The following is a 25301-nucleotide window of genomic DNA, read 5'->3' on the forward strand; positions in this document are numbered from 1 at the left end:
TTTTTGCCCTATTTAATGTACTAGCCGGCACCAGAGTAGAATCACTAACTTTCATAAGAACATAATGGGACTATCAATGACGGATTGAAAGCAATCTCAAATTACGCAAGCATTAACGGATTGCACTTACCTCAAGTAAACAAAAGTAGCTGTTACAATGAGGACTATAAGACAGACAGAGACTGACACCAGCAACGCAATCTGTGTGAGGTTCTCATAACGTTTGTACTCCTTCGGCTCATAATCTGTTAAAATACAATAATAAATAAACCAATAGTAACCATACACCATTTTAACTATTTGTTTGTTATTTCTTCATTATGGAAAATCAACTATATGGCTAACAAGAATTTAGATAAAGATTATGTCAAACATTACACTCGAAATGAGTACATTTCATGCTTTGTGCAGAATTTAGATTTTAACCTTTTGCTACTAACAAAGTGTTTCTAGTAAAAGCTGCTTTCACTATCAATAGGTAATCAATTATGCTTATGGCTTATATTCCTTTATACAAAGTCTTTCTTTCACAACTTCAGCTCTTCCAACTTAACAAAGTTTTTGTTTCAATTTAGATTTTTGCAAAATAATTTCACTTTATATCAATGATGAATCTCCTTGAAAAGTAACTGACTTAACTCTTGACCTGCAGAGACAAAAAGTGATAAGCCTTTGCCACCAGGATATAGCCAGGCCAGACTGCATAGACCAGGCTCAATACTGTTGGTAGGGCAATGTTTGTTTTTCTAAATAATGAAATCCCTAAAACCTGGAATGGACTGGTCCAAATATTAAACAGAGCAAGTCCATTACGCAAATTCAGTGGTATAGTAGGACCAATGTTTATTATTGCATATGCAGCAGATTATGGATACATTACTTTCTATACAAACAGGAGATATTATGTTTGGTTGTTAATACAGTACCTGGACCGGGAGTTGTTGATATCTCATTATATATAGGAACAACACCTCTGTTGCATAGATCTTCATCATCACAACATGCTATGGCTGTCGGCATTCTATGTGGTACCAAGTTGGCTTTACACTGCAATGGTATTGTAAGAACATTTTTTTATTTTCTTTTATACTTAAGATTTCAAGTTTCCACAGAACTGGGTCCGGTATCTTTTGAATCATCTTTATCTAGTAAACCTTTTTTTCAAAATATATCCTTTCCTTATCATGTATAATGCTGTCATACTAAATAGTGTCACAAGCAAAGACTGGTTTATAACTTATTAACTATGATAAAGCAGGCAAAAACATTAAAGATTTTATAGCCGTTCTAGGCTCCGAGTGATTTTAAATAAAGTTTTATATCAATTTCATAGGGTAATTTGCTATTCTGTAATTCACTTAATACCCCACTTAATATATCAAGGTAACTTTAAGAAAGCTACAAGTTGCCCTACAACTATATGAATATACCAAGTAATTTATACACCAAGTTATTCATAAACAATAAAACACAAAGTAAATTAATTGTACCTGCATTGTTGTTCCGCCTTCAAAACTTGGTAAACAGCCATATGCAAGCTCGTGTATTCTTTCCCCATTCTCAAATATTGCCTGTATTGAGGCAAAACACATACTGTTTGGAGGGGCAAGACATGTTTCATTCACATCAATACCATCATGACATGGACTACAAAAGCACCTTAAACCTTCACCTGTAATTAAGAAATGTACTGATTTATAATGATCCATAGGAATCAAAGTTTATATCCTTAGGGCAGGGTTCTCACTAGGACTTTAAAACATGGAGTCCATGGACTCCCAACCCTGAAAAAGTTGGAGTCCAAAAGCGCGTTGCAATTAATATGTTTACAGATTAGTCATTCAATGTTCACAATAGCATTGCTGATATTTTGAATGTTCAAGAGACTTCCAAAGTAAATAGTTATTCAAAAGAAACTCTAGTATAATTATTGTTTTGTTGTTAATATTTATTATGAAATTATTTCATTAAAATGCATCAACCCATGGAAATTTTTTTTTTTTTTTCACTTTTATACCAAATCAAATTTTTCTCTGGTTAAATAAGTCCACTCTTAAGACAAAAAGTTTGTATTTGTTAAAAAAAAACGTAAATGTATATAGGCAGCGTTTACGGTTTAGCGGAATGAATAGGAAAATCGTGTACAGATTCACACAGTGTGTAAGAGATTCATCCGATCGACGATTATTTTAGCAAATATCTTCAAAAGGGGGCAATTTAAAGATCGAAATTTAAAGATTTAATGTTGATTAAATAATAAAGAAACAATTCATTCGCATGTTTGGCTTGGAAACCGAGAATTTTTGCGAAATTTTAGGGTTTCTGGCGAACGTGAAATCGCCGATGTTCGGGATCAATTTTCGGATAGAGAAAAGCGTATGTGTACCTGGCATTTCGGCACAACATCTTAAATTCTTAATACTCTTATAGAAAGATTTTGCAAGAATGTAACTAAAGCAAAATTGTGCCTAGAAAATGCCGAAAATATTCGACAATCATTATAATGCCGAAAATATTCGACAATCATTCAAAATTACACTCAATTGTAATTTGAGAAAACAGTCTTTAAACTTGCGGCGTAAATAGTCGATAATTTTATCCTTTTGTCAGTAAAATTTGCTAATTTCCGATCAACTGTTGATCAAAGATATTAAATTATCACCTCATGATATATCTGGTAATTACATGTACTGTACAGCGCGTGCATACATTAGTCTGATCACTATTGCGTGATAATGATTGGAAGCGTTATCGCTGATTGGCTAATTGCTTCACGGGTCAATATGCATAGGACCGCCTAATAGGGGGTTGGTTACAACATTAATAATTATAAATAAATTCAAAGATAAACTAATAGCATAAAAATACAGTCATATATAATCATCTATTACAGACAGAATTATCTAAATTTATGCAATTTGTTATAAATTTCTTAAAGCAGCATGCCTCAGATGATATAAATAATTTATATATCAAAATAAACTTCTATATACTTTTAGCTTGAAATTTGATAAATGCAATATATAAGCTATAAAAAAATACATCAACTTAAATTCAAATATGAACCTGGGGCAGAGACATATAATAATATGTATTTTAACATTTCTGCGTTGGGTATCAGAGCCAAGGATATTTTCTGAACACTTTTGTGACATACATGTGACTAAAGTCACTTAGGCTATAGACTACACGTGTATATTCATAAAGAAGTCAAAGTCCGGGGCGGCAAAGCGGCTCCGGGCTTTGGCTTGCCCGGCTATAGACTACATGTGTATATTCAAAAAGAAAAAAAAAAGGAAAAAATATAGAATTCTATACCTATCAGCGAAATTTTCAGTACCAGTTCTTATTGGGCGCCGTAACGCAATGATAAACGGCGGTGTATTCTGATTATGGCCAATCGCAACTTTTCGACTTACTAGATAACGATAAAAGCCGAGAAATTCTGATTGAAAACGGATGCGTAGACTGGTCCCCTGTGGACTACTATTGGGGACCATAATAGGACAGGGAACCAGAATAAACGGAAGCAGTGTATAGAATACCGAATGGCACTTTTAAAACGGAAAATGTAAAATAAAAATGAACGATTATTTTAACCGACTTCCCCATTCATAGGCTTTGCCTAATTTCATATTATATTACAGCGTAAATGAATGTACACATTAGATATAACCAAACAAAATGTTAACATGTACTTGAAGAAATCTATTTTTATTTTACCATTTGGACAATAACTGAAAAATCATGTTTCTTCATAATGTTATACGGGGAAGTCAAAGTCCGGGCCCGCTTTGGCTTGGCCGGCTATAGACTACACGTGTATATTTAAAAGAAAATCAAATAAAAAAACAATTAAAAAATATATAGAATTCTATACCTATCAATGAAATTTTCAGTGTCATTTCTAGTTAGGCGTCGCCATTTACAATGTAACTCAATGATAAAAATCGGTGTAATCCGATAACGGAACAAATCTCAACCTTTCGGCTTAATAATAATCGTTGAGTGTTCCGAGTGAAAACAGAAGCGGGTACATATAATACCGAATGACACCTTTAAAACGGAAAAATGAAAGATTTTTTTTTACCGACTTCCACGTTCATAGGCTTTGCCTAATTTCATATTAATAAAAATAAACTTTTAGACACAAAGAGTTGAAAGACTGCATTTTTACTTTGTGTCTTTTATTTTATTTTGACTGTAGTTCAGGTGTTAGTGAATTCTGGTAAAACTGGGATAGTGAAATATTTGATTTGAATATATACACTGAAATTAGCCTGAAAAACGAGTGTGCAGATAACATAAGACGTGTCTCTTCAACGAGGTCAAAAGTTTCTTGATGTAAGATTTGACCCAAGATTTGACGATTTCAGGACTTTACACCTCCTGGACGTTTCACCTTTGGTCTTTACACCTCCTGGACGTTTCGGCTACTTTTTTTATAGATAATATTGTATACTGTATGGATTAATATCAGTAAACTTGTTTGACATACCTTTGTTGTTACACCTTAATTGGATTATATTGAGTGATAATTGAGATAACTCAATATCATATAAATTTGCATGATAGACATTGAGAGAATATTTGTTTTTGAAATTTATAATTACAAGATATCTTGCTGAAAATGCTTTAAAAAAATCAAGCTAGAATGAATTTATTACCAATTATTTCAAATTAAATACTTTAATAGAAAAACACGCTCTTGCAAAAAAGAAGTTAAATTTTATAATAAAATATTGAAAATCATGTAAGTAAATAAAATTAAAAGTTGAGATTTGTACCTTTATCGGAATACACCGTCTTTTATCATTGAGTTACATTGTAAATGGCGGTGCCTAAATAGAAATGACACTGAAAGTTTTATTGATAGGTATAGAATTCTATATATTTTCTAATTGTTTTTTATTTGATTTTCTTTAAAATATTCACGTGTAGTCTATAGCCGGGCAAGGCAAAGCCCGGACCCGCTTCGCGGGCCCGGTCTTTGACTTCCACGTATTAAAAATCTATAATAATATAAAACATTTCGGACTAATCACTATGATTAATATAATACAATATGTACACTCTACACTTACATTAGTTCAACCTTGCAAGTTTTCATTTGTTTTTTCACTGTTTTCACTGAAGTGACTATTTGTGAATGTCGACTCTTCACTTTTTTTTTAATGGTATTTAACTTTTGGATAACAAAAAAAGATGAAATAATATATACATGTAGACTTATAGCTGATAATTCTTTCAGAACTTATATTTATAATTAATTTATTTTCCCATATTATGTCAAAAAAATCTTCTTTATATCATGAATGTAATTGTTTGCAAGTATGTGTAATATTATATATAATATTATAACCCATAATGGTATTTATTTTATATATTTATCAAATTTAAAAAGTGGAGGTGAAAAGACCAGGGTTTTGAGGGTGAAACGTCCGGGGATGAAACATCCAGGAGGTGTAAAGTCCAAACACCGATTTGACAAACAAACCCTTGTAAACACTCAGATTATGCCCGTGTTTATGCATTTAATACAAAAGTATTGCAGTTATCATTATGTCAGCGTTATGAAATAAAGTATATTTAAAGCGAATATTTCATACTTACTTAAATCGATGCACAAATAAATCAGAAATATCACTAAAATCATGTCGAAGTAACTAAGTCTTCGACGACTTTCTGTCGCCATTTTGTCTCGTGTGTGCTGTACGTCATCAATTTTTGTTGTCCTAAATTTCGGTATTTTCCGTCAACACGAAGTTCGCCGACATACATAAAAAATATGCTATATTCCGGACACCGGTATACTGTACGTATGGCTCGATTAAAAATCGGAGTACGGGTACCCAGTTTTACACACAGTTTAAGTGACACATTCGTGCGTTAGGTACAACGTTGAGACTGGGACAGAAAGATACATTTTTAGTCCCAGGTTGAAATATTTCTATTCATAATTGCAAATCAAATAAGAAATTTAAAGGTTGTAAACTTTTTGCATATTGTACACCAAAGACATATCAATACACTCAGCAGTAGCTAGGGCAATAACACATAGCTTTTTACGAAAACAAATACCTTTTCACCTGAAACATATTTTGAGCACTTTCACAAGAACAAAAGATCCCAGATTAAAGTGAGATTAAAATGTATCCTGATTGAAGTTGATTTTACACGTTTCAGAGATGATAGAATCATTGTCGACGGATTGGCACTTAGTTAGAAGCAAGTAAAGTTTTATTACTTTTATGCGCTTGAATAGCTAAAACTAAATGTTAGCCAGTGAAAAATCTATAAAGATTACATATATATTCAAATTTCTCTTGTACCTAGGCCTCTTTTTGTACTTAAGTGGATGTGGTATGAATGTCCCCTCCCATAAGCAAGCATAAAAATTTTACAAAAGGAAGCAACGATATTACACCATGTCTTCAGAAACTTAAAAAAATTGTCTTGACAAGAGTATGCATTCCGAGAGCTTCACGGGGCAACAAAGAAATCCTCCAGTTCAACAATGTGTCTTTACGCGATTGAAACTTTAGACACTGACCAAATTCCGCACCAATAAGTACAGTGATAGATGTCATTTTCAGATAGAAGAGGATATCATTCATGTCAGGGTTGAAAAAGCAACAAAAAGACGAAGATTACATGTAAATAAAAGCTACCAATAATTTCTTGCTGGGAAAACTGTTAATTGTAATTATTCAAATAATGACGAAAGATAATTTAACATTGACCGTCACGGTAGTCATGACAGGAACAGACTATAATATATAGAAACATTGAGTTTAAGATACTTTAAAGATATACTATCGATGCTCATCCTTGAGTAAAATATTTTAACCACAGAAATTTATTGAAATTCAATTATCAATATTTTCTTATGTCAAATTTGAGCATAATATATCTTTAATATAGAATATGTTGACATTGATCAGTCTAACTGCCGCTGATCTTGAGTTGATTGTAGAGCTACATAATCTGTGAGTAGTTCAAAAATGAATTGTTTTAAGGTGCTGATAAGTTTGCAACATTTTCAATTTTGCCGGTTTGGACGTTCTTTAGGGATTTTGTTTTTCTCTATTTGATTGTCACATCCGTGTTAATTGTGTCATGTGAAGGTCGTAAAAGGTCGCCCCGTACATTTGATCAAAGACGATATATTTTCGATTCTTGTAGATTGTTCAGCACGACATTGTTGTTGTGTACGTTTGTGGTGTTTTTTAGTTCCATCTGATCCTTAGGATATGCTGCATGCTCTTTAAATTTGTCTTTTGACGTCTTATCTGTGATATGCAGGCTTCATAACCTCTGATCCCCTTTCAAAATTCCCTTAAGTTTACTTCTTCTTTTTGTTTTTTTGTTTAGGGCACACGCATTCTTTTAAATGGGGACCATACGTCCAAATTCATGGAATTGCACGAAAGTGTCGCATTGAAGGTACCATGCTTACCGCCGTGTGAACATATCTGTTGATGTTTCTAAATGCAAACTTGCATCATTTTCATGTTTAGATGTTGAATGGTGTCAGGAAGCGTGGATAATAGCTTGCAAATACCACTGCCGTTCATGAAAAGGCTCAATATGAAACCAAAAAATATGATAAACAAGATCATCAAGGAAAGGCGGCGTTCAATAAACGCAGCCCCCACCCGACCCAGAAACAAGAGCCAGTGGCAAGGAGCCCAGGAGGACCCTTAACAAAAACAGGAAAGGGCACAAGGCAGAGCACGGGCAGGCAAACCACAAATAATGAGTAACTGATAAGGAACTAAAAGAAAACAAATAAATGATTGAATATTAGGCCCATAAAGTCAAAAGGCACAGGGGAAGGGGACATGAGACCCGGGGAAGGGGGGGGGGGATAAATAGAATAAATAAAAACTAGGGGCAAAGGGGAAGATTCTTACCGTAGACGAGAAAACAACAAGAGAAAAGTGTCACCAAAACAGTATAAAACAACATAGACAACATCTAAAGGAACACAGAGGGGCGCCGCCTTGGAACGGTCAGCAGCATAAATACTGCTGGGGAGTTTAAACCGGTTAATGGTGCACCAAACCTCACTCTTAGCCCCACCATGTTCCTATAAACGAGACAGTGTAAATAAAATGAATCCCCGCCAAGTGAAATTCTAACAGTTGTCATGGTTACAAAAGGTGAAATAAGTAAAACATCGAAATTCTCATGTAGAAACATACAAAAGAAAACCCAATGACCATAACAAAAGTACTCAATGTCTTAAAGGAAGACAGAGCAACAAAAAGATCACCTACAACGGCCCGACGAAGCAGACAGAAAACGAACATTAAGGCAATTCAGTCCCAAAGGGCTTTAAGAACTGTCCATCATAGAGTCTACCACTTGGTCCGTCAGATGTAATCAAAAGAGGAAAGCGTAGCGTTCAACTGTAAATGGGTTGAACACTAAGCATGCGGTATATCTTAAAACAAGCCTCCAACATTTTCAATTTTGTCGTTTTTGGTCGGTTTTTAGGGTATTCTACTTTTCTTTATTTTTGTCTTTGCATTTGACAGGTTATACAAATGTATTGATTAAGGTAATTTTGATATAGGGTTTGATGTCTGTATACATGTAAACAATACTAAATGATAATAGTTTTATGTGCATCTTATGACTGTGAATTCAAAAAATGATTTTTACATTCATAAAAAGGGATTACTTTTGTGAAAATTGTCTATTTTTTCGAAAATATTTCAATTTGTTACAAACAGCCACTGTCAATAGAACCAAAGGTCTAACTGTCCAAACCATTGTTTCCTTGAGCAAGAAATTTTACACTCACTGCTTTGTACTAGTTTGTTCCAGGAACGAATTCGAGAGTGTTTCAATATGCTTATAACGTCTATCACAATCAAACCAAACAGCTATTTTTTATCATATTTGGTAACAGTGTCGGGGACTGCGTCCTGTGAATGCTTTGTTGATCTTTGTTATCGTTTGTTGTGTAATATTTGATATCTATGTACATCGTTTGTCTATTACGCAGTGAAAATGTCTCATGCTTAACATATTTGTTAATGCAAGCTTCACAATCAATCCACATTTTTTTAGACAATATCTCTTTAGGTGACCTTTTTATTTACATAGCTTTATTTAACTTTAAAATCCGGTTATTTTTCTAAAATATACTATATTTTCAATTAAGCATTACCTATTTTTGAAAAAAAACAACAACAAAAAAAAAAACAACAAAAAAAAAACCCCAAAAACATTTATGATTTAAAAACATCATTAGAGACATTGTATAATATTTAGACTAATTCTTTGAACAGCTTTGGAGGTCCCTTCACCGAAAGAACAATTCTGATAAGTTTGGTTGAAATCGGACTTATAGTTTTTAAGAGGATTTTTTAACTTCACTATATAATTTATGTAGCAGACAGACAAACATACATACATACATACATACATACATACAAACATACATACATGAAGGTGAATCGCTATACCTCCACATCGCAAATGCTTTCGGTCTGATGCGTAAGTAGGCCTTAGGAAAATACGATACAAGGGCCAAAGCTAAGGTAATTGACACGAACCATGCATCACCTCGTGGTTTTCTTCAAAAATATTGCAAAGATCGTCCCTCAGGGCAGGGTCTGTTTGAAAGATCCTCTCATGGGGATCAAAATAGCTCAGCATGGAGCCACTAAATTTATTTAGACTTATGTATGGAAACACATTTTAGCTTTCTTGTGTAAAACTACAATGCCCAGGGGTCAGTTAATAAGCATGCAACATTACCATGTGGATCTTTACAAAAGTGATATAAATCTTACACATAGTAACAGAGAACCATAAATTATGCAGCTTGGTTAAAATTGACAATCAAAATTGACCTTATTACTTTCTGATGCATTAAAAAAATTGTGACCTTTTCTAACAATGTATCAAAAAAGATATAATGGACTGCACTTTTTTACGCGGTACTCATTACTACTCAATATAGAGATCATCACTTAAAAGTGTTGGAATCGATGATCCCGAGTCACTATTTAGTTGTTCTATGTGTGCTCCAAATTTTATTATGATTGAAAAAGGATTAAAGTCTGCAAACAGTTATTTTTTATATTTCACGAAAGTAGCATTAAAATGTACCTTAGTTAATTAGATTCGCTTGAGCTTGTAGTCATGTAAAAGTTTTTAATGAACGAATATTTTCGATTGGGTTTACTTTTATATGTATCTACTTGATCATTTCTGTGTTTTATTTAATTCATTTCAACCTTTTGTAACCATAACAACTGTTAGAATTTTGCTTGGCGGGGATTCATTTCATTGACATTGTCTCGTATACAGGAACATGGTGGGGCTAAATAAGTAAAACACAGAAATGATCACGTAGATACCTATAAAAGTAAACCCAATGACAATAACAAAAGTCCTTAATGTCTTAAAGGAAGACAGATCAGCAATGTAATTACCTACAAGGGCCCGACAAGGCAAGATAGAAGACGAAAATTAAGACATTTCAGTCCCAAGGATTTTTATAACTTTTCATCATAGATTCTTCCACTTGGTCCATCAGATTTAATCAAAAGCGTAGTGTCCAACTGTAAAAGGATTAAGCATTTAGCATGCAGTATGTCTTAAACAAGTAGGGTCATAACCTCTTTTAATAAAACGTTAGAAGGCACCAGAAAAATGATCATGACCCAGGATTTTACGAAGTTTTTAAATCACATCTCTATGCAAAAAAAAATAGAATAAAGATGAATGGCTAATCCCTAGTCGCTGAAGAGTTTTAAAATCACTTATTAAATCGAAATTACGATTATAAAATTTAGTAAAATTTCTTGAAAAGAATATAGAGAGATATAGAAAAAATACAAATACATACTAGTAAATGATCTATTTTATTACACATACATGTATTTATAAAACTATCTAAAATTTATATAAACAGTTTAATTTAACAACCAAATATTTATTGTTCTTTCCTTCTGAGAGACGCATCTTTCAAGATGTACGAATTTCAACAAGGCAAAAATCTAGACAAAGTGTGATCTGGACAAAGTGTGACACAACCCTGCATCACTAGTAGGGCACTCGGAACAAATCATTCCTGTTCAAAAATCGCCAAGGTCATTAAAGCTAAATATCACACATAATATGAAACATATCCAACTTAGTATGATCTTGTCTGAATGTGAATACACGATCCCATCATTACAAAGATCCGTGTTACAGCAAGACACCTTTGTTCTGACAAATGTACCAGAGCACGTGCCAGTCGAGCATTCAAATTGTTTATCAACACATCCTGCCGTTGTCAAGGAAAATTCATTGAAAGTAGTCGTCACCGTCTAACGAAAAAAAGAAGAAAAAATAAACTGTAGAATGTCAAAACTTATTTCTTAGACAATATGATGTAAACGGCCGACAACAAAATTATGAAACCATTTTGACATGAATTATTCAAGTCAAATAAAGTTCCCTTACTGGGTGAAATCCATGCTAAAACCATTTATATCAATAACAAGAACAAAACGTAGTTACATTAAAATAATAATAGCATAATAATTATGAAGACGATTGTTTATATATAAGTATCAATATGTATACGGAAGATGTAAAATAAAATTTGTTCTGCTGCTTCTTCCAAACTATAAATGTACTGTACAGTTATCATAAATATGATAATTAAGTTCTGACTCATGTGAGGATAGTTGTCGGTCGCATGCTGAACATTTATTGGTTGTTTGTTATCCATGAAAAATAATCCAAAATGCTTTAAAACCAAACAGGCAAACACATAATATTATGAGTATGAAGCTTTACTTACATAACAACCTTTGTAGATAACTCTTTCACATTTCTTTATAAGCAAGGGGTTATTGACAACTTCTGTACTAAGACAGTTTGTACCATTACATGCATATTCGAAACACTGAAAAATTGCATCCATTATTAGCATATGTAATTTACACCAAGCAACAAAGGAATCACAAATCACATACATGGCATTTATCCGAAACTACTAAGAAGGATAATTATAATGTTGTCAAAAGCTATTATGCATTTTAAATTCACAATGATTTTTTTAAAGAAATGCTGATGAAGATATAGCCCGTCGAGATTAATACAACCATCGGCTGGCAAATAAGGTCATAATATCTCTGTCAGGCAATACAGTTAATTATAGACAGAAAGACAGAAAAGATTCCTTTTATCAATCACAGATATTTGGTGTGTAGAGCTCCTCCAAAATTTATTGAATGTTTGTCAGTACCAACCCATAAACCTATTAAATATATATCAATTAAACCTAATGTACGCGGTTTTAAAGTAAAAAATATATTTCAGTGTCTGTAAAAAATGTAATAAACATGTCCTTACTGAGATCGCCAATAATAATTTTTAAATGTAACAATTATTAATATTTATTATGGTAAATGGTGAACATACCTTTAAAGAATTCACCGGAATAGACACACCTGAAAAAAAAATTAATAGCTAGACTAATGGATAATTCTCATCCACATTTTCTTAATCCTTATTCAAATTACAAAAATGAATAATTTTTATACTCAAAATTGTTATTGCATGTTTGATAAACAAATGTGAGAAAGAAAGCATGCGTATTAAAAGGTTTAATTTTTTTTTAAAGTATTTTCCAATGTAAACTTTTTTCTCGTATATGAAAACATCTTAATATCAGAAGAAAAAAATGTGATTCTCGGAAGCATAAATCACAACAAAATTACATGAAAATTACAGACTCGGCTTAATTACGTTGTCATAAGTATTAAATCATCGATAGCAGAATGGTTTTAGACGTACAGTGTCAACTGAAGTTTGAATCATATAGAGCCTGAACACACAAATCATGTCCAAAATTTACATTTTATATAAATACAGCCATCAGAAAGTTGTGACCAGACTCAAACAGAGTCATGTTAAGAAGTATCGGGCAAAACATTAGATGTAAGTCCCATCTTTTACGAAATAAGGTTGAACAATTAAAACAAAAAATAAGTTGAAGGAAAATAAACTTTAATTAATTCATATCAGTTTATGAAAAAAGAAATCTTACCAATGACACAAATTCCGAAGAAATATTTTATAAATATTAGCGACATTGTGCAAGAAAATTAAACAAATATTTTATGAAACCTGTTTTAAAATGGTACTTGTTCAAGTTTTTTCTCTTATTTCATTGTTGACTTCGCTTTTCCGTGACAAGCAGTGTTTAAATGTTGCTCGTGTTTTATTGCTCTTTAAAACTTCATTAACTCAAACCAAATGTTATGGTCAAATCTTCAATTTTACATATTTAAACTAAATAACCGACATAGTTGAACACTTTCATTACCAAATCATTGATAAATAAACGGTCATTAAAGGGATATTTGTTTATAAAAAGTGTAATTATGTCCCGAAATTGTTTCTTTATTACTATTCCTACAATTAAAAGGTTGCAATTTGAGAGAAAAACACGTATTGATTCGACATGCTTACAACACTACATTGAATTATTGAAAGTGACATTATGCCCATATCATGATACATGTACATGTATATATTTTGAGTGAACATATGTGGAAGTCAAAATAAGTTTAGATTTTGCCATAATTCCTTTCAATTTTAAAATTACTTCCCAACGAACGATGAATTACTGTTATGGTCCAAAAAAAATTCTGTGAAAATCCGTCGGAATTTACATATATTTTAGGCAGATTTATTTTTTATCCTCAACATTTCCTAACAGCAAATGTTAGTCAATCACAATTATATATAGTCAATCTTTTTAAACTTTTAGTCAAGTCAGCTCAGTTTGACAATGAAACAAAAAAGAAATTTATTTCACTTTATAAGCTAGTTTCTTGAAAGTTACTATTGTTCACTACTTAATGATTATTTTCTTAGCCTATGTGACTCTAACCTGTAATGGTACAGTCGTGACTCTAACCTGGTATGGTACCGACTAGAAAGCTCCTTCATATTACCCTGTTCAGTGTGGTGCATAACGATATGACTGATATTCAGATAATTTATTTCTTTATAAGAAATTTAAAAAGAACATAATTATAAAAAAAGAAAATCTTCTTGAATTTATTGAATATTTCCTAAATATATATTGATTTATTAAAAACCATATTCACCTAGAAATGAAATTGATCGGGTCTTGACATCCAAATACATATAGCTACCCAAATTATCCGTATATTATTTAAAGGTCTGAAACTTCTTAAAATTATTTTTATCGGGTTTTCCAATAATAATAAATAATAAATAAACAATATCCGTATTCATTACATTTAAAATTAGAGAATTGAGTACCGCTCAAGCCGGTGCTAGCGGGCGTGAGGGGTTTTGCACCTCAATCAAACCGAGTCTGTAATTTTCAAGTAATTTTTCATTCTGTTTTAAATGATATTGATTGAGCCTGTTCATGGACAGTACCATCAAGTGTAAACTGCCGTGCACGCAACCTAGTACCGGCTTGAGCAGAATTAAACATTTCAAAATGAAATGGCAAAATTTTGAATTTAAAAACATCCGCAAATGTGTACATGTGTTATTATGGAACCTTCAATGTGACACTTTAGTGCCATTCCATGAAAAGCGGAGTATGGTCCCCAAGTTATAGAAAGTGTGTGCCCTAAACGAGAAAACAATGGGCGGAACTAAACAAAATGTAATTTTGAAAGATTTTTTGAAGTCTGCATATCACAGATAAGACGTCAAAACACAAATTTAAAAAGCAGGCAACATATCCTAAGGGTGAATGAACATTATTCAAGTAGGAATATTAGGACCATCCAAATTAGTTGAAACTAAAATATACCAGAAACAACAATAAGGTCGCGTTGAACGATCTTTAAAGATCAGAAATATAACATCTCTGTTTAAATGTAGGGGGCGACATTTTACAGCTTCCACACGACACAAACAACGCTGTGGCGATAAAATAGAGAAAATAAGAATCCCTAAAGAAAGTCCAAAACGGCACATTTGAAAATGTTGCAAGCTCGGTTTGATTGAGCCTGATCATGGTCGGTACTGTCAAGTGCAAACTACCTTCCACGACCCGTAGCACCAGCTTAGTAGTAGAAGATCCAGCCAGTAGTTGCAGATTTTAGAGAAAATAAGAACCCCTATAGAAAGTCAAACACGGCAAAATTGAAAATGTTGCAGGCTTGGTTTGATTGAGCCTGTTCACGGACGGTACTGTCAAGTGCAATATACCGTCCACGTCCCGTAGCACCGGCTTAAGCCGAATGTGAAATTGTAAAATTGTGAATTTAGAAACATCAGCAGATGTGTTCATACGGCGGTAATAATAAAACCTTCAATGTTTCACTTCCGTACCATTCCATGAAAAGCGGCGTATGGCCCCCAAGTAATAGAAAGCGTGTGCCCTTAATGGAAAAACAATGGGCGGAACTAAACAAAATGTAATTTTTAGAGGGGATCAGAGGTTACATATCACAGATAAGACCTCAAAGGAAGGCAACATATCCTAAGCGTGATTCAGCATTATTCAAGAAAGAATATTGGAGCTATCCCACTAGAAAATGCAAAATAGTTTAAACTAAAATGTAGATCTACCACAAACACTAACATTAATGTCGTGCTGAACGATTTTTAAGGATCGGAAATATAACATCTCTGAGCCTCCACACGGCATAAACAACGCTGATTTGGTGATAAAATAGAAAAAATAAAAATCCCTAAAGAGAGAAACAGAATGCTTAAGGAAAGCCCAACACGACAAAATTGAAAATGTGTGCATATGCTCGGTTTGATTGAGCCTGTTTGACTGTACTGGAAAGTGCAAGTTACCGTTTTGCTTAGTTGACAATCATAAACATAATACAAAATGTAAGCAACATATTCTTAATAAATTACTGTAACACCATAGTTGCAAGAGTGTCGTAATTTTATGCTACTATTTTTTGTGGAAAACTGTCGTAAGTTGAGTTACATAATGCAGTCCCATATCCATACAGTAGAATTGAAATGCAAAACTGTTATAACTCAGACTGTGTCCTCAAAACTGTACATTCTTATGATGTCATAACAGAAACTGTGATGTCATAATCAACTTGGCACCAATGGCCTTGATAATACTGAAAAAATTCTGTTAAAGTAATGAAGATATATGATTGTAGCTGAAGCTGGCAGTTATCCGTGGGTAACTTAAAATTTCTTTAAATTTCTGTGTGGTTCATATTTTTAACATTTTAGAATAAAAGAAATTTTAATTTTGTAATTTTGCATGTTTTGACTGTAACAATTATCACAATTTGAGTAACATTTGTCATTATAAAGTCATCTTTTCTAACCCTAGATCATAAATTATATAAAAAAAAAAAAAAACAATTGAAAAATACTTTCATGTCCATATTTTCTATTTTTAAGTTTGTGGTATACAGTATTACTTTTCCCTAACAAAATGGCATTACAAGCATCTTATCATCAGGGCCACCCAAAATTCCATGGAAGTTGTAGACAGTGTTTGTCAAATTCTGAATGTGTATTTTTATGACCCCATAGTCGTTCTTCTACAGGAATGCCTGAATCTGATGGGCTAGCAACATTGTCCTGTACAAAAGTGTTAAAAGTTTTTGCTGCATTTATCAAAAAGTTGGCTAAGAATCTGTGAACAAATGAAGATGATATGCCAAGTGAAATGGTTGAAATTGCTTTTATTTCAAGCGCTCCTATCAGTGATTCAAGTTCAGCTAGAGTTTTCAGAATTCAGCCTACAAAGTGAAGGAGAAATAGCATGCCATCTTTTTCCTGCAGAAGAGAATATACAAAAAAGTTATGGAGATGGATTGTTCAAATGTTTCTGATGCAAGTCTTGTTGGAGAAGATAATGATTATAGTATAGATGATGATGATGATGATGATGATGATTTAGAAAATTACGCAAATTCTTTTTGTGATTCTGTCATTGCAGATGTCCTTAATGACATGGATAATACAAAGATTTTTTTGGCAGACATTTGATGAAAACACGTTTGCTGATATATCTTATATTAATGTTAGTGATATGGAAGGTAATGATGTTTATACGTGATGAGTGATGACAATGATAATCATAATGTCCCAGATATAGATGTTAAAAAGGGAGTTGTGAGTAACAAGCAAGATAAATGTTCTATTCCTGATGATGATGATGATGATGAGAGAGAGATGTTTGTGATGATAGGCATGAAGATTATGTTACTGATGGTGGTGATTATGATGATGAGGAGGATGATCATGATGACAATGATGATGATAAAAGTGACAGAAAGAGATTTTGTACCTGATGAAGAAGAAGAAGATGATGATGATGATGATGATGAGAGAGATAATTATCTCATTAGTGATAATTAAGGTTTTGATCCTCATGATGATGATGAATTAAATGCATGTGATAATATTTCTTTAATTTATTTGAATAAAAAGTCAAGTCAAAATCATTGTAATATGTGTACACCCCAAGAGAAATAAATTTAACCACAAATGTCATGCTTGATAACACTATCTCGCAAGAGAACAAAAGACACCAATTTATGGAAGCGAAATATTCTAAAAATTAGGCGAAATCAAGGCCTTGATACTGAAACATAAAAAGGTAAAATAAGACAAGCCAGAATTTTGAAGCCAGGTTATGGACCCAAGTGTGATATAAATGCCACCTACATTTTTCAGATTCAGAAATAAAAAATATTTCATGGGTTTTGGAAACTTTGTGATATGAAAAAATAAATTTATTTTTGTCAAATTTTCTGTTCAACACACTAAAAAACAAAGGACCCCAGTCAGACACAGGCACTCAGTATCTTACTCTTTCACATCTCATATAGGTTCAATCAAGGTTTGTAAAACTTTAATTTTGGACATCCTTTCGGTTTCTGAGAGGTATGTTACCACAACTCACACTAAATTCCATACTGGCATGATTGCTGATGACACCAAAAATAGACCCCATAAAAAACTAGTTTTGAGCAATTAGGATTTGTAAGGGCACATACTGAGTCTTTCCAAACAATGGAAAGTCACTATTGTCATAAAGATTCAAAAAAGGAATACCTCAGTCCTGAATTTAATATAAACAAAATGTTTGCTTTATATAATGAGCTTTTCCAAGAGAAGTTCTTAGACAATGTTTCACTTCCAATTTACAGAAAAGTACAGTTGACACTCGCCAAGAAAAGTACAATGTACTTAACACTGAATATAATATATCTGTTCACAGGCCCATAAAAGACCAAATTGATGTGGCATTTGTGTTGCATCTCCCAGACCAAAGAGTAAGCATGGAATCAACTTATAATAATTACATACAAAACAAAATACTTCACGTGAAAATAAAGCAACAGACAAAAATCAAACTAAATCAAACAAATCACTAGTTTGTGCCTGCTTTGATTTACAAGAAATTTTGGTTACACGTTCTACAAAAGAAAGCTGAATAGTTTCAATTTTTTACTGTATGACTTGGGTACAAAGGATGAATTATGTGATATATGGAATAAAACAATATCAAATAGAGGGGCATGTGAGATAAGTTCTTGTTAAAAACAAGGTAGGTGAAGGGAAAAACAATTCATTTCCTATAGCGATAACTGTTACAGTCAAATCAAAATAGTTCAATGTTTCCTTCTTCAAAAATTTGAAATAGTATCGACTACTCACAACTATTTCGAAAAGGGTCATACCGAATAGAGAAACAAAGAATCCCTAAAGAAAGCCCAACAAGAAAGAACTGAAAATGTTGCAGACTCGGTTTGATTGAGCCTGTTCATTGACGGTAATGGAATGTGCAAGTTACCGTCCACGCCCCCTAGTACCGGCTTAAGCAGAATTCAACATTTAATTATGGTAATGGCGAAATTTTGAATTTAGAAACATCCGCAGATGTGTTTTATGGGCGGTTATCAGGGAACCTGCAATGTGACACTTTTGCGCCTTTCCATGAAAAGCGGCGTATGGTCACCAAGTAAAAGAATGCGTGTGCCCTAAACGAGGAAATAATGGGCGTAACTATATAAAATGGAATTTTGAAAGGGAATCGATGTTATGAAGACTGGATATCACAGATATGACGTTAAAAGACAAATTTATAAAGCAAGCAACATTGCCTAAGGGTGATTCAATATTATTCATGTAGGAATATTGGAACCACCCAACTAGAAAATGCCAAAAAGTTAAAACTAAAAATACCATAAACAAAACAATAATGTCGAATACCCAACACGGCAAAATTGAAAATGTTGCAGGCTCGGCTTGATTAGGCTCGGTTTGATTGAGCCTGTTCATGGACGGTACTGAAAAGTGCAAGTTACCGTCCACTCCCAATAGCACCGGCTTTAGCAGAATTCAACAATCAAACACGAAAATGGTGAAATGCAAATGTTTATACGGCGGCTATCACTGAACCTTTAATGTGACACAGTAGTGCCATAAACTTCGTCGTATGTTTAACGCGTCAATTGAACATTGCATTTGCCTTGTTGGTGGTTTTTATTCTTGTTTTTGTTACTATACAGTTAGTAAAAAAGCATTTTTTTAGAATAATATGCAAAAAAGGTAACAGCTTTCTGAATAAGGGAAATTAGTTATTATTAGCTCACCAGAACCAATGGTTCAGGGTGAGCTATTAGTATCAAAGGGGGATGCTAACTCCGGCGTCCGTCGTCAACAATCGTCTTCTTCTCTGAAACTGCTGAGCAGATTTACTTCAAATTTGGTCTGTAGCATCCTTGTAACAGTCACACTTGAATTTGCTCATGTCATTTCAATTTGCCCCTTTTATGGGTCAACAAAAAGAGTTAAAAATAGAAAAAAAAAACTTTAAACATCTTCTACTACAGAACTAGTTGATGGATGATCACCAAGCTTTGTTTGTAGCATTCTTATCAATTTTTTTTATCAAGTTTACTCATATTAATTTGATTGGCTCCTAAGCGTTCTTTGCTCAAAAAGTAGTGGCCAATTTTGTAAGGTTGCAAAACAATTTTTCCTGTTATCTATGTCATGAGAAATGCCCGAAGTTTTTTTATTGTAGATATTTAATAATCACACAATGTTATATTCTGCTCACCTGCTTGTTGTAAAAAATAATGGAAGACTATTATCTTCATTGATTTGAAATTGTATGAGTGCATTTAGTTGGGTTTTTTGTGTGCAATTTACTGGGATGTTTCCTGTAAATAAGCCCTAAAGTAAAGTATTTTGGCAATAAAGTAATCTCCATTTTTAACTGCTCTTTAAGGTCATCTAAGACATTTTCTTCTCACCAAATAGAATAAAACCGAATCCCTAAAGGAAGCCCAAAAATGTTGTTTGACAATGTAGCTGCTTGCCCTTATGTGTGTTTTTTTCATTTTGTATAACAATCTTTAAAGAATTGGTGTCGAGCAAATAGACCGTTTCCATATCACCATTTTCATAGCACATGACATGCTCTGCTGAGTTTGACATAGATGTGCAAGTCATATGGCAATAAATGTATTTGTTTCCAAGTAGGAGAAAGACTTCGGGGGAAGCAAATGTGAAAAATTCTTTGTATTAAATTCAGACAAAGGAATGCATATTCTTGTTTTTCAGTTACCTTACCTTGACTTTAACCAAGTACTTCTACAAATACATTTTCACTAGCTTCTTTTGACGTATTTTTTTATCAGTATGAAAAACTTGTCACAGTTTCACTATTATATGGTGGCTGATTTGTGCCATTCATGTTTTCGCCCCGCGACCCCGCCAACCGAAAAGTCAAATTAACAAGTTTAAATGGCGGGGGCGCGGATGAAAACACACCAATTAGCGAGGGCGCGGGTCAAAGTGTAATAAATAAAACTTCCTCCCACCCCCGCTCCGAACCCCGCTGTTTTATTTCTTAAATATCGCCCCCCGCCCCCGCGTTTATTTAGTAAACTTCGCCCCGCGCCCGTTTTCGTCTCGCGACCCCGCCTTTTAACTTGTTAATTCTCGACTTTTCGCTTTGCGGGGTCGCGGGCGAAAACACAAATGGCACAAATCAGCCACCATACTATTATGATCTTCAAGATTTTTGCGACGGGCGCGCCCTCAGGCGCGTTCAGAGCTATGTCATCTACACATGGGATTTCGTCGGCTACAATCGCGCAATGTGTCCTCAACCGAATAACAGTCCACGAAATAGTACATGAATTTGATCCTATGAAACTCCCATACTTCGTCGGGATATCTTAAAAACTTCCATGTTTAGCCTTTTCAATTTCAAATTAAGTTATCAAAGTTAAAATATAAACGTATTTGATTGATAAAAACGCTGTAGCCCCGTAGTATTATTGCGCAATTATGCAAATAACTGCTGAAACGATATACCGCTGTCGAAAAAGTAGGACAGCAAATTAAGCTATAATTAAGGAGTAAGCTCAATAATTCATAGAAATTATAAGCAAGAAATAAATATTTCCCCATTAAACAAAACATTTTTATTAACATCAAAAGTTTTTCGTGACTTTAGAATAACTCGCGCATTAATAAAAGAAGAACTCTTTCCGTGACTCATACCGCGGGTTTAGCTGAATATCCAGCAGTTATTAATAAATTAGACTACAGTATTATAGATATCAATTTTTGAAAATGCATGTAACAAGGGAGTTTTTCAACACTTTATCACCATGTAGTCTTTCATGGTAATCTTTATTGAAGGAAGTTATAATATCAGTTCTACTTCCACTTCTTGTGTTTTGTTTACAAAGTTTTCTAGGTCACGGCTATGAGATTATAATAGCCTACACTATTCTAAAAATAGATTCTGCATCATCTGTGCTGACTTTCGGACGAGTACACATTATACATGTAATAAACCATCGGATACTTACTTTGTTTACATGCGATACTTTAAGAAATTCTATAAAATTGCATGTAAGAAAATGGAATTTAGTGTGAAAATTGAAAGGGACAACTAAACACTGTAGTGCTTAAGTGACGTAAATGAAAAAAAAAATCTAAAAAAATACACCATTAATTGCTGATGATTTTAACCAAAAAATTTTTAATGAGACATATCCAAGAGAAATAAAAATAAAAAAACAAATTACTTATATTTTATTGTCTATATGCCCACTATGATATAACACGAAGCAATTCTAATTAACATTCTCACATGTATTATGTATTATGATTGAAGTTTATTTGTATGGTTTTATTTTAGAAATATTTCGTTGACAGTTTTTTTTTTCCTATTTACATATCATTTCTTGGAATAAATCGATAAGGACACTGATTTACAAGTTTGACCAGAGTTTTTAGGCATAAATTTCATTCTGTATTTAAAAATTTGGACTTGTTCTGCTTGAAAGTAGAAAATCTGAATTACATGTAAATCAGATTGGGACACATAAAATATATTGCTCTGCAAATCTTGAACTTGTATGGAACAAATTTTCTCTGTTATATCTTTTGTGTTTTGTTTTGTTTTTTTTTTTCTTAAAAAAAAAGCCTTATAATGTCTCTCCGGTTGCATGTCCGTCGCATTCAGTGCTGCAGCACTTTGATTTTAAATAAGGAGCTGGACCTTGATTTCTGCTGTCCTTATTTTTATGAAAGTTTAGCTTCTACTGTTTTCTCTTTATCTTTGTGATTTTCAGGTAACAGCATAATTCTCGCTTGACTAATGATTAAATCGGATTATGCTTTTTTTCCAACCAATTAAGTCCATCGAGTACTGCATGACGACTTTACTGGTATTGATTGTTCACGGATCCTTTGTTACTGCCACTAAATTTAGACCGATGATAACATTTTGCAGGGTTGGAAAGTAACACAGTGGCCATTAGCAGCAATACAGTCATTACTGCCATGTTTATGCGTCACAGTGAGTGTGAACAACAGGCGATATTCTGCATATAAGTTGTTGCTTAACAAAAGTAAGGCTTTAAAATTCAGAAGGTAGATTTAAATGATCCATGATTATTTTTTTTCCTGAAAATTGCAAATGGCGACAATGGGCCGAAGGGATGTAACTGTTTCTTGAGTGAAATAAAGCATCTTAAAGCGACCTCTCTTTAAAATAATAAATGACGTTCATAAGGGATTGAGGGAGGTTACCTGTATTTTTTTTAATTTCTAAAAGAATATTGTCTTGAAAGATAAATTTATAGACACATTTTCAGGTGTTAATCTGTAATTGTTATTTTTTACAAAATGTATTTGCACAAGAAAAAAACCCCCAAAAAACACTAACAACAACAACAACACCAAAAACAAAAAAAAAAACAAAAAAAAAACCAGTAAAGTATTTATAAATAATGTGTTTTCTACAGTGTACCAAAATCAATTAGATCTACCAAAAACAGTTTTTTTACACGAAATATGAATTTATCGCAAAATAAATGAAATAATTATTTTTTAACGAATGAAGCAGTAACAACTTCCATATCACTGTCTAAGAATTCGTGCTCCTTGAGCTCTCGTGCTGAAGCTCTTTTATCTGGATCAACTATGAGGCACCTGTCTACAAAAGATTTAAGTTCTTTGGATAATTTAAAGTATGTTTTAAAGAATGGTTTTCCGATCCCTTTCACAAGTTTGATGATATTGGTTGTTTCTTCGTTGATGTATGGGGGATCACCCTCGAGCATCTCTACCAATGTGATCCCAAAACTCCAAATGTCAATCTTAAAATCGTATGGTTTCCTAAAACAAAAAGACAACTATAATTTAATACTATTATTATCAGTATTATTGAATTTGTTTACATGTACGTCTTCCCAGAAAACGATTTTAAGCATTACTCAAAGAAATAAAGACATTACAGCATAAGAGAACGTTACCAATGATAAAAAAATGTGCAAAAGTTAACGTTAAATTTGAACTATCTCGTAAACAAAAACTAAATTAATAAATGTAATTAATCAATAGATAAATAGCAATTAAGTGTTGTTAGTTATAAAAATAGTATATGTTGCAAGTGAAAAGTCAATGCTGTAAATATAGATGTATATTTAATAATTCTTTGTAAAATTTAAACAACTATATTCCAGTTACCTAGCAACTACTTCCGGTGCCATCCAACATGGCGAACCTACAATTTCCGCCTTCATGTCATGTCTGTTGAATATGTAACTTGTACCAAAATCTGTGATTTTCACTCTTCCACGTACGTCTACAAGAACATTGTTACTTTTGATATCCCTGTGTACTATATTCTCTTTGTGTAGATAGTCTATACCGTTCAGACATTGCCTGGCTATGTATCTGATCTGAGGTTCTCGCAATGGAGCGTTTCTTACAATCTTGGTCAGTGAACAACCTTTCATGTATTCCATCACTAGCCAGACTTTGTTGACCGCCTCTACATAGATGGCGTCAATGGCGCTAACAACATTATCATGACGTATCTTCTTCATGATGGTCAACTCGTTTGCTAACATGGTGAATGGTTGCTTCTCCACTTTCATTATTTTTATGGCTACTAAACTCTTATACGCGCTCGTCTTTACACTTGCTAAAACCACATGACTAAATGTTCTGCAAATGAAAAAGCAAATAAAATATGATGTACATGTATTTGAAATTCAAACATCAGGCGTCAATAAACTTTTTATCTTGTCTCAAGAGAGCAAATAAAAGAACAATCCATCGAATATTAATCTTGACAATCTAAAAGCAACAATTAACACAATGTTTCGGTTCTATTCAAACATTTTTCCCTATTTTAACAGAATAGTACAATACCTATCTTTAATATATCTATATTGAATATATCATTTAATATCAAAACGTTTAACACAAGTCTATACTACAATAAGATATACGTTCGTTACTTAATTAGCATGAAGTCAAACGAATGAACAAAAGAGCAAACAGAGTCAAATTTCTGCACTGCATAAGATATAACATGTATATAAATGTATCAGAGATTACTTACCCTGAGTCTATCAGTTTCATTGGAGAATATTTCTGTTTTGGGTCACCGCCATTTGCCAGACACCCTGTCAGAGAATAACAATAAAAAAAAGAAATGCTTTGGCTCTGACGAACTGTCCATTGTCTATTTACAGTACAGTAATTTAAATTAAGAATAGGACTATTAAGCTGTCATCGGTATAAAATTTGGTTACAGTCGGCGGCCGGAAGTGTATTAAGGCTAGTCAGGCTCTAAATGAGCGAAATAAACGTGATACTGTCGCTACTAACGCTACCAATATATGGAGGATATTCAAGTTTTTTCTATAAATACAGGATTTATTTTCATCGAGTGGTATGGAAACAAATATTTCATTAGTGGCGGTAGCCACGAGTGAAATATGATAATTTTTATACGACAAGATGAA

At 33.1% G+C, this 25301-nt stretch overlaps 2 protein-coding genes and 1 long non-coding RNA gene across 3 annotated transcripts; all 3 read right to left on the reverse strand.

Annotated features, from left to right (window-relative positions):
* Positions 1-148: 148 nt before the first annotated feature.
* On the reverse strand, positions 149-5720 carry LOC132743712 (bone morphogenetic protein receptor type-1B-like; the record flags this gene model as incomplete). Its single annotated transcript, XM_060732265.1, is given in 4 exon segments — positions 149-245; positions 927-1047; positions 1491-1672; positions 5614-5720. Coding segments are annotated over 4 exon segments (482 nt in total), but the record flags the coding sequence as incomplete, so codon positions are not given.
* A 5191-nt stretch (positions 5721-10911) lies between these two features.
* Positions 10912-12493, reverse strand: LOC132743713 (uncharacterized). The gene is made up of 3 exons (XR_009627608.1): positions 12439-12493; positions 11816-11920; positions 10912-11336 (listed from the first exon to the last, which is right to left on the reverse strand). It is a non-coding gene; the product is annotated as an uncharacterized LOC132743713 (long non-coding RNA).
* Positions 12494-23366: 10873 nt separating this feature from the next.
* On the reverse strand, positions 23367-24802 carry LOC132743711 (uncharacterized). The gene is made up of 3 exons (XM_060732264.1): positions 24792-24802; positions 24013-24495; positions 23367-23661 (listed from the first exon to the last, which is right to left on the reverse strand). The coding sequence occupies exons 1-3, from the start codon at positions 24800-24802 to the stop codon at positions 23367-23369; spliced, it is 789 nt and encodes a 262-aa protein (XP_060588247.1).
* Between the last annotated feature and the right edge of the window lie 499 nt (positions 24803-25301).

The sequence above is a fragment of the Ruditapes philippinarum genome, unplaced genomic scaffold (assembly GCF_026571515.1).
Source record: "Ruditapes philippinarum isolate M1 unplaced genomic scaffold, ASM2657151v2 ctg373_1_1_1_1, whole genome shotgun sequence".
Taxonomy (NCBI): domain Eukaryota; kingdom Metazoa; phylum Mollusca; class Bivalvia; order Venerida; family Veneridae; genus Ruditapes; species Ruditapes philippinarum.

What these genes read in the sequence shown, in the direction of transcription:
- LOC132743711 (XM_060732264.1), bottom strand. An exon ending in GCACCGGAAGTAGTTGCTAG is followed by an intron (nt 23,662 to 24,012) that starts GTAACTGGAATA and finishes TTTTTGTTTTAG; the next exon opens with GAAACCATACGATTTTAAGA.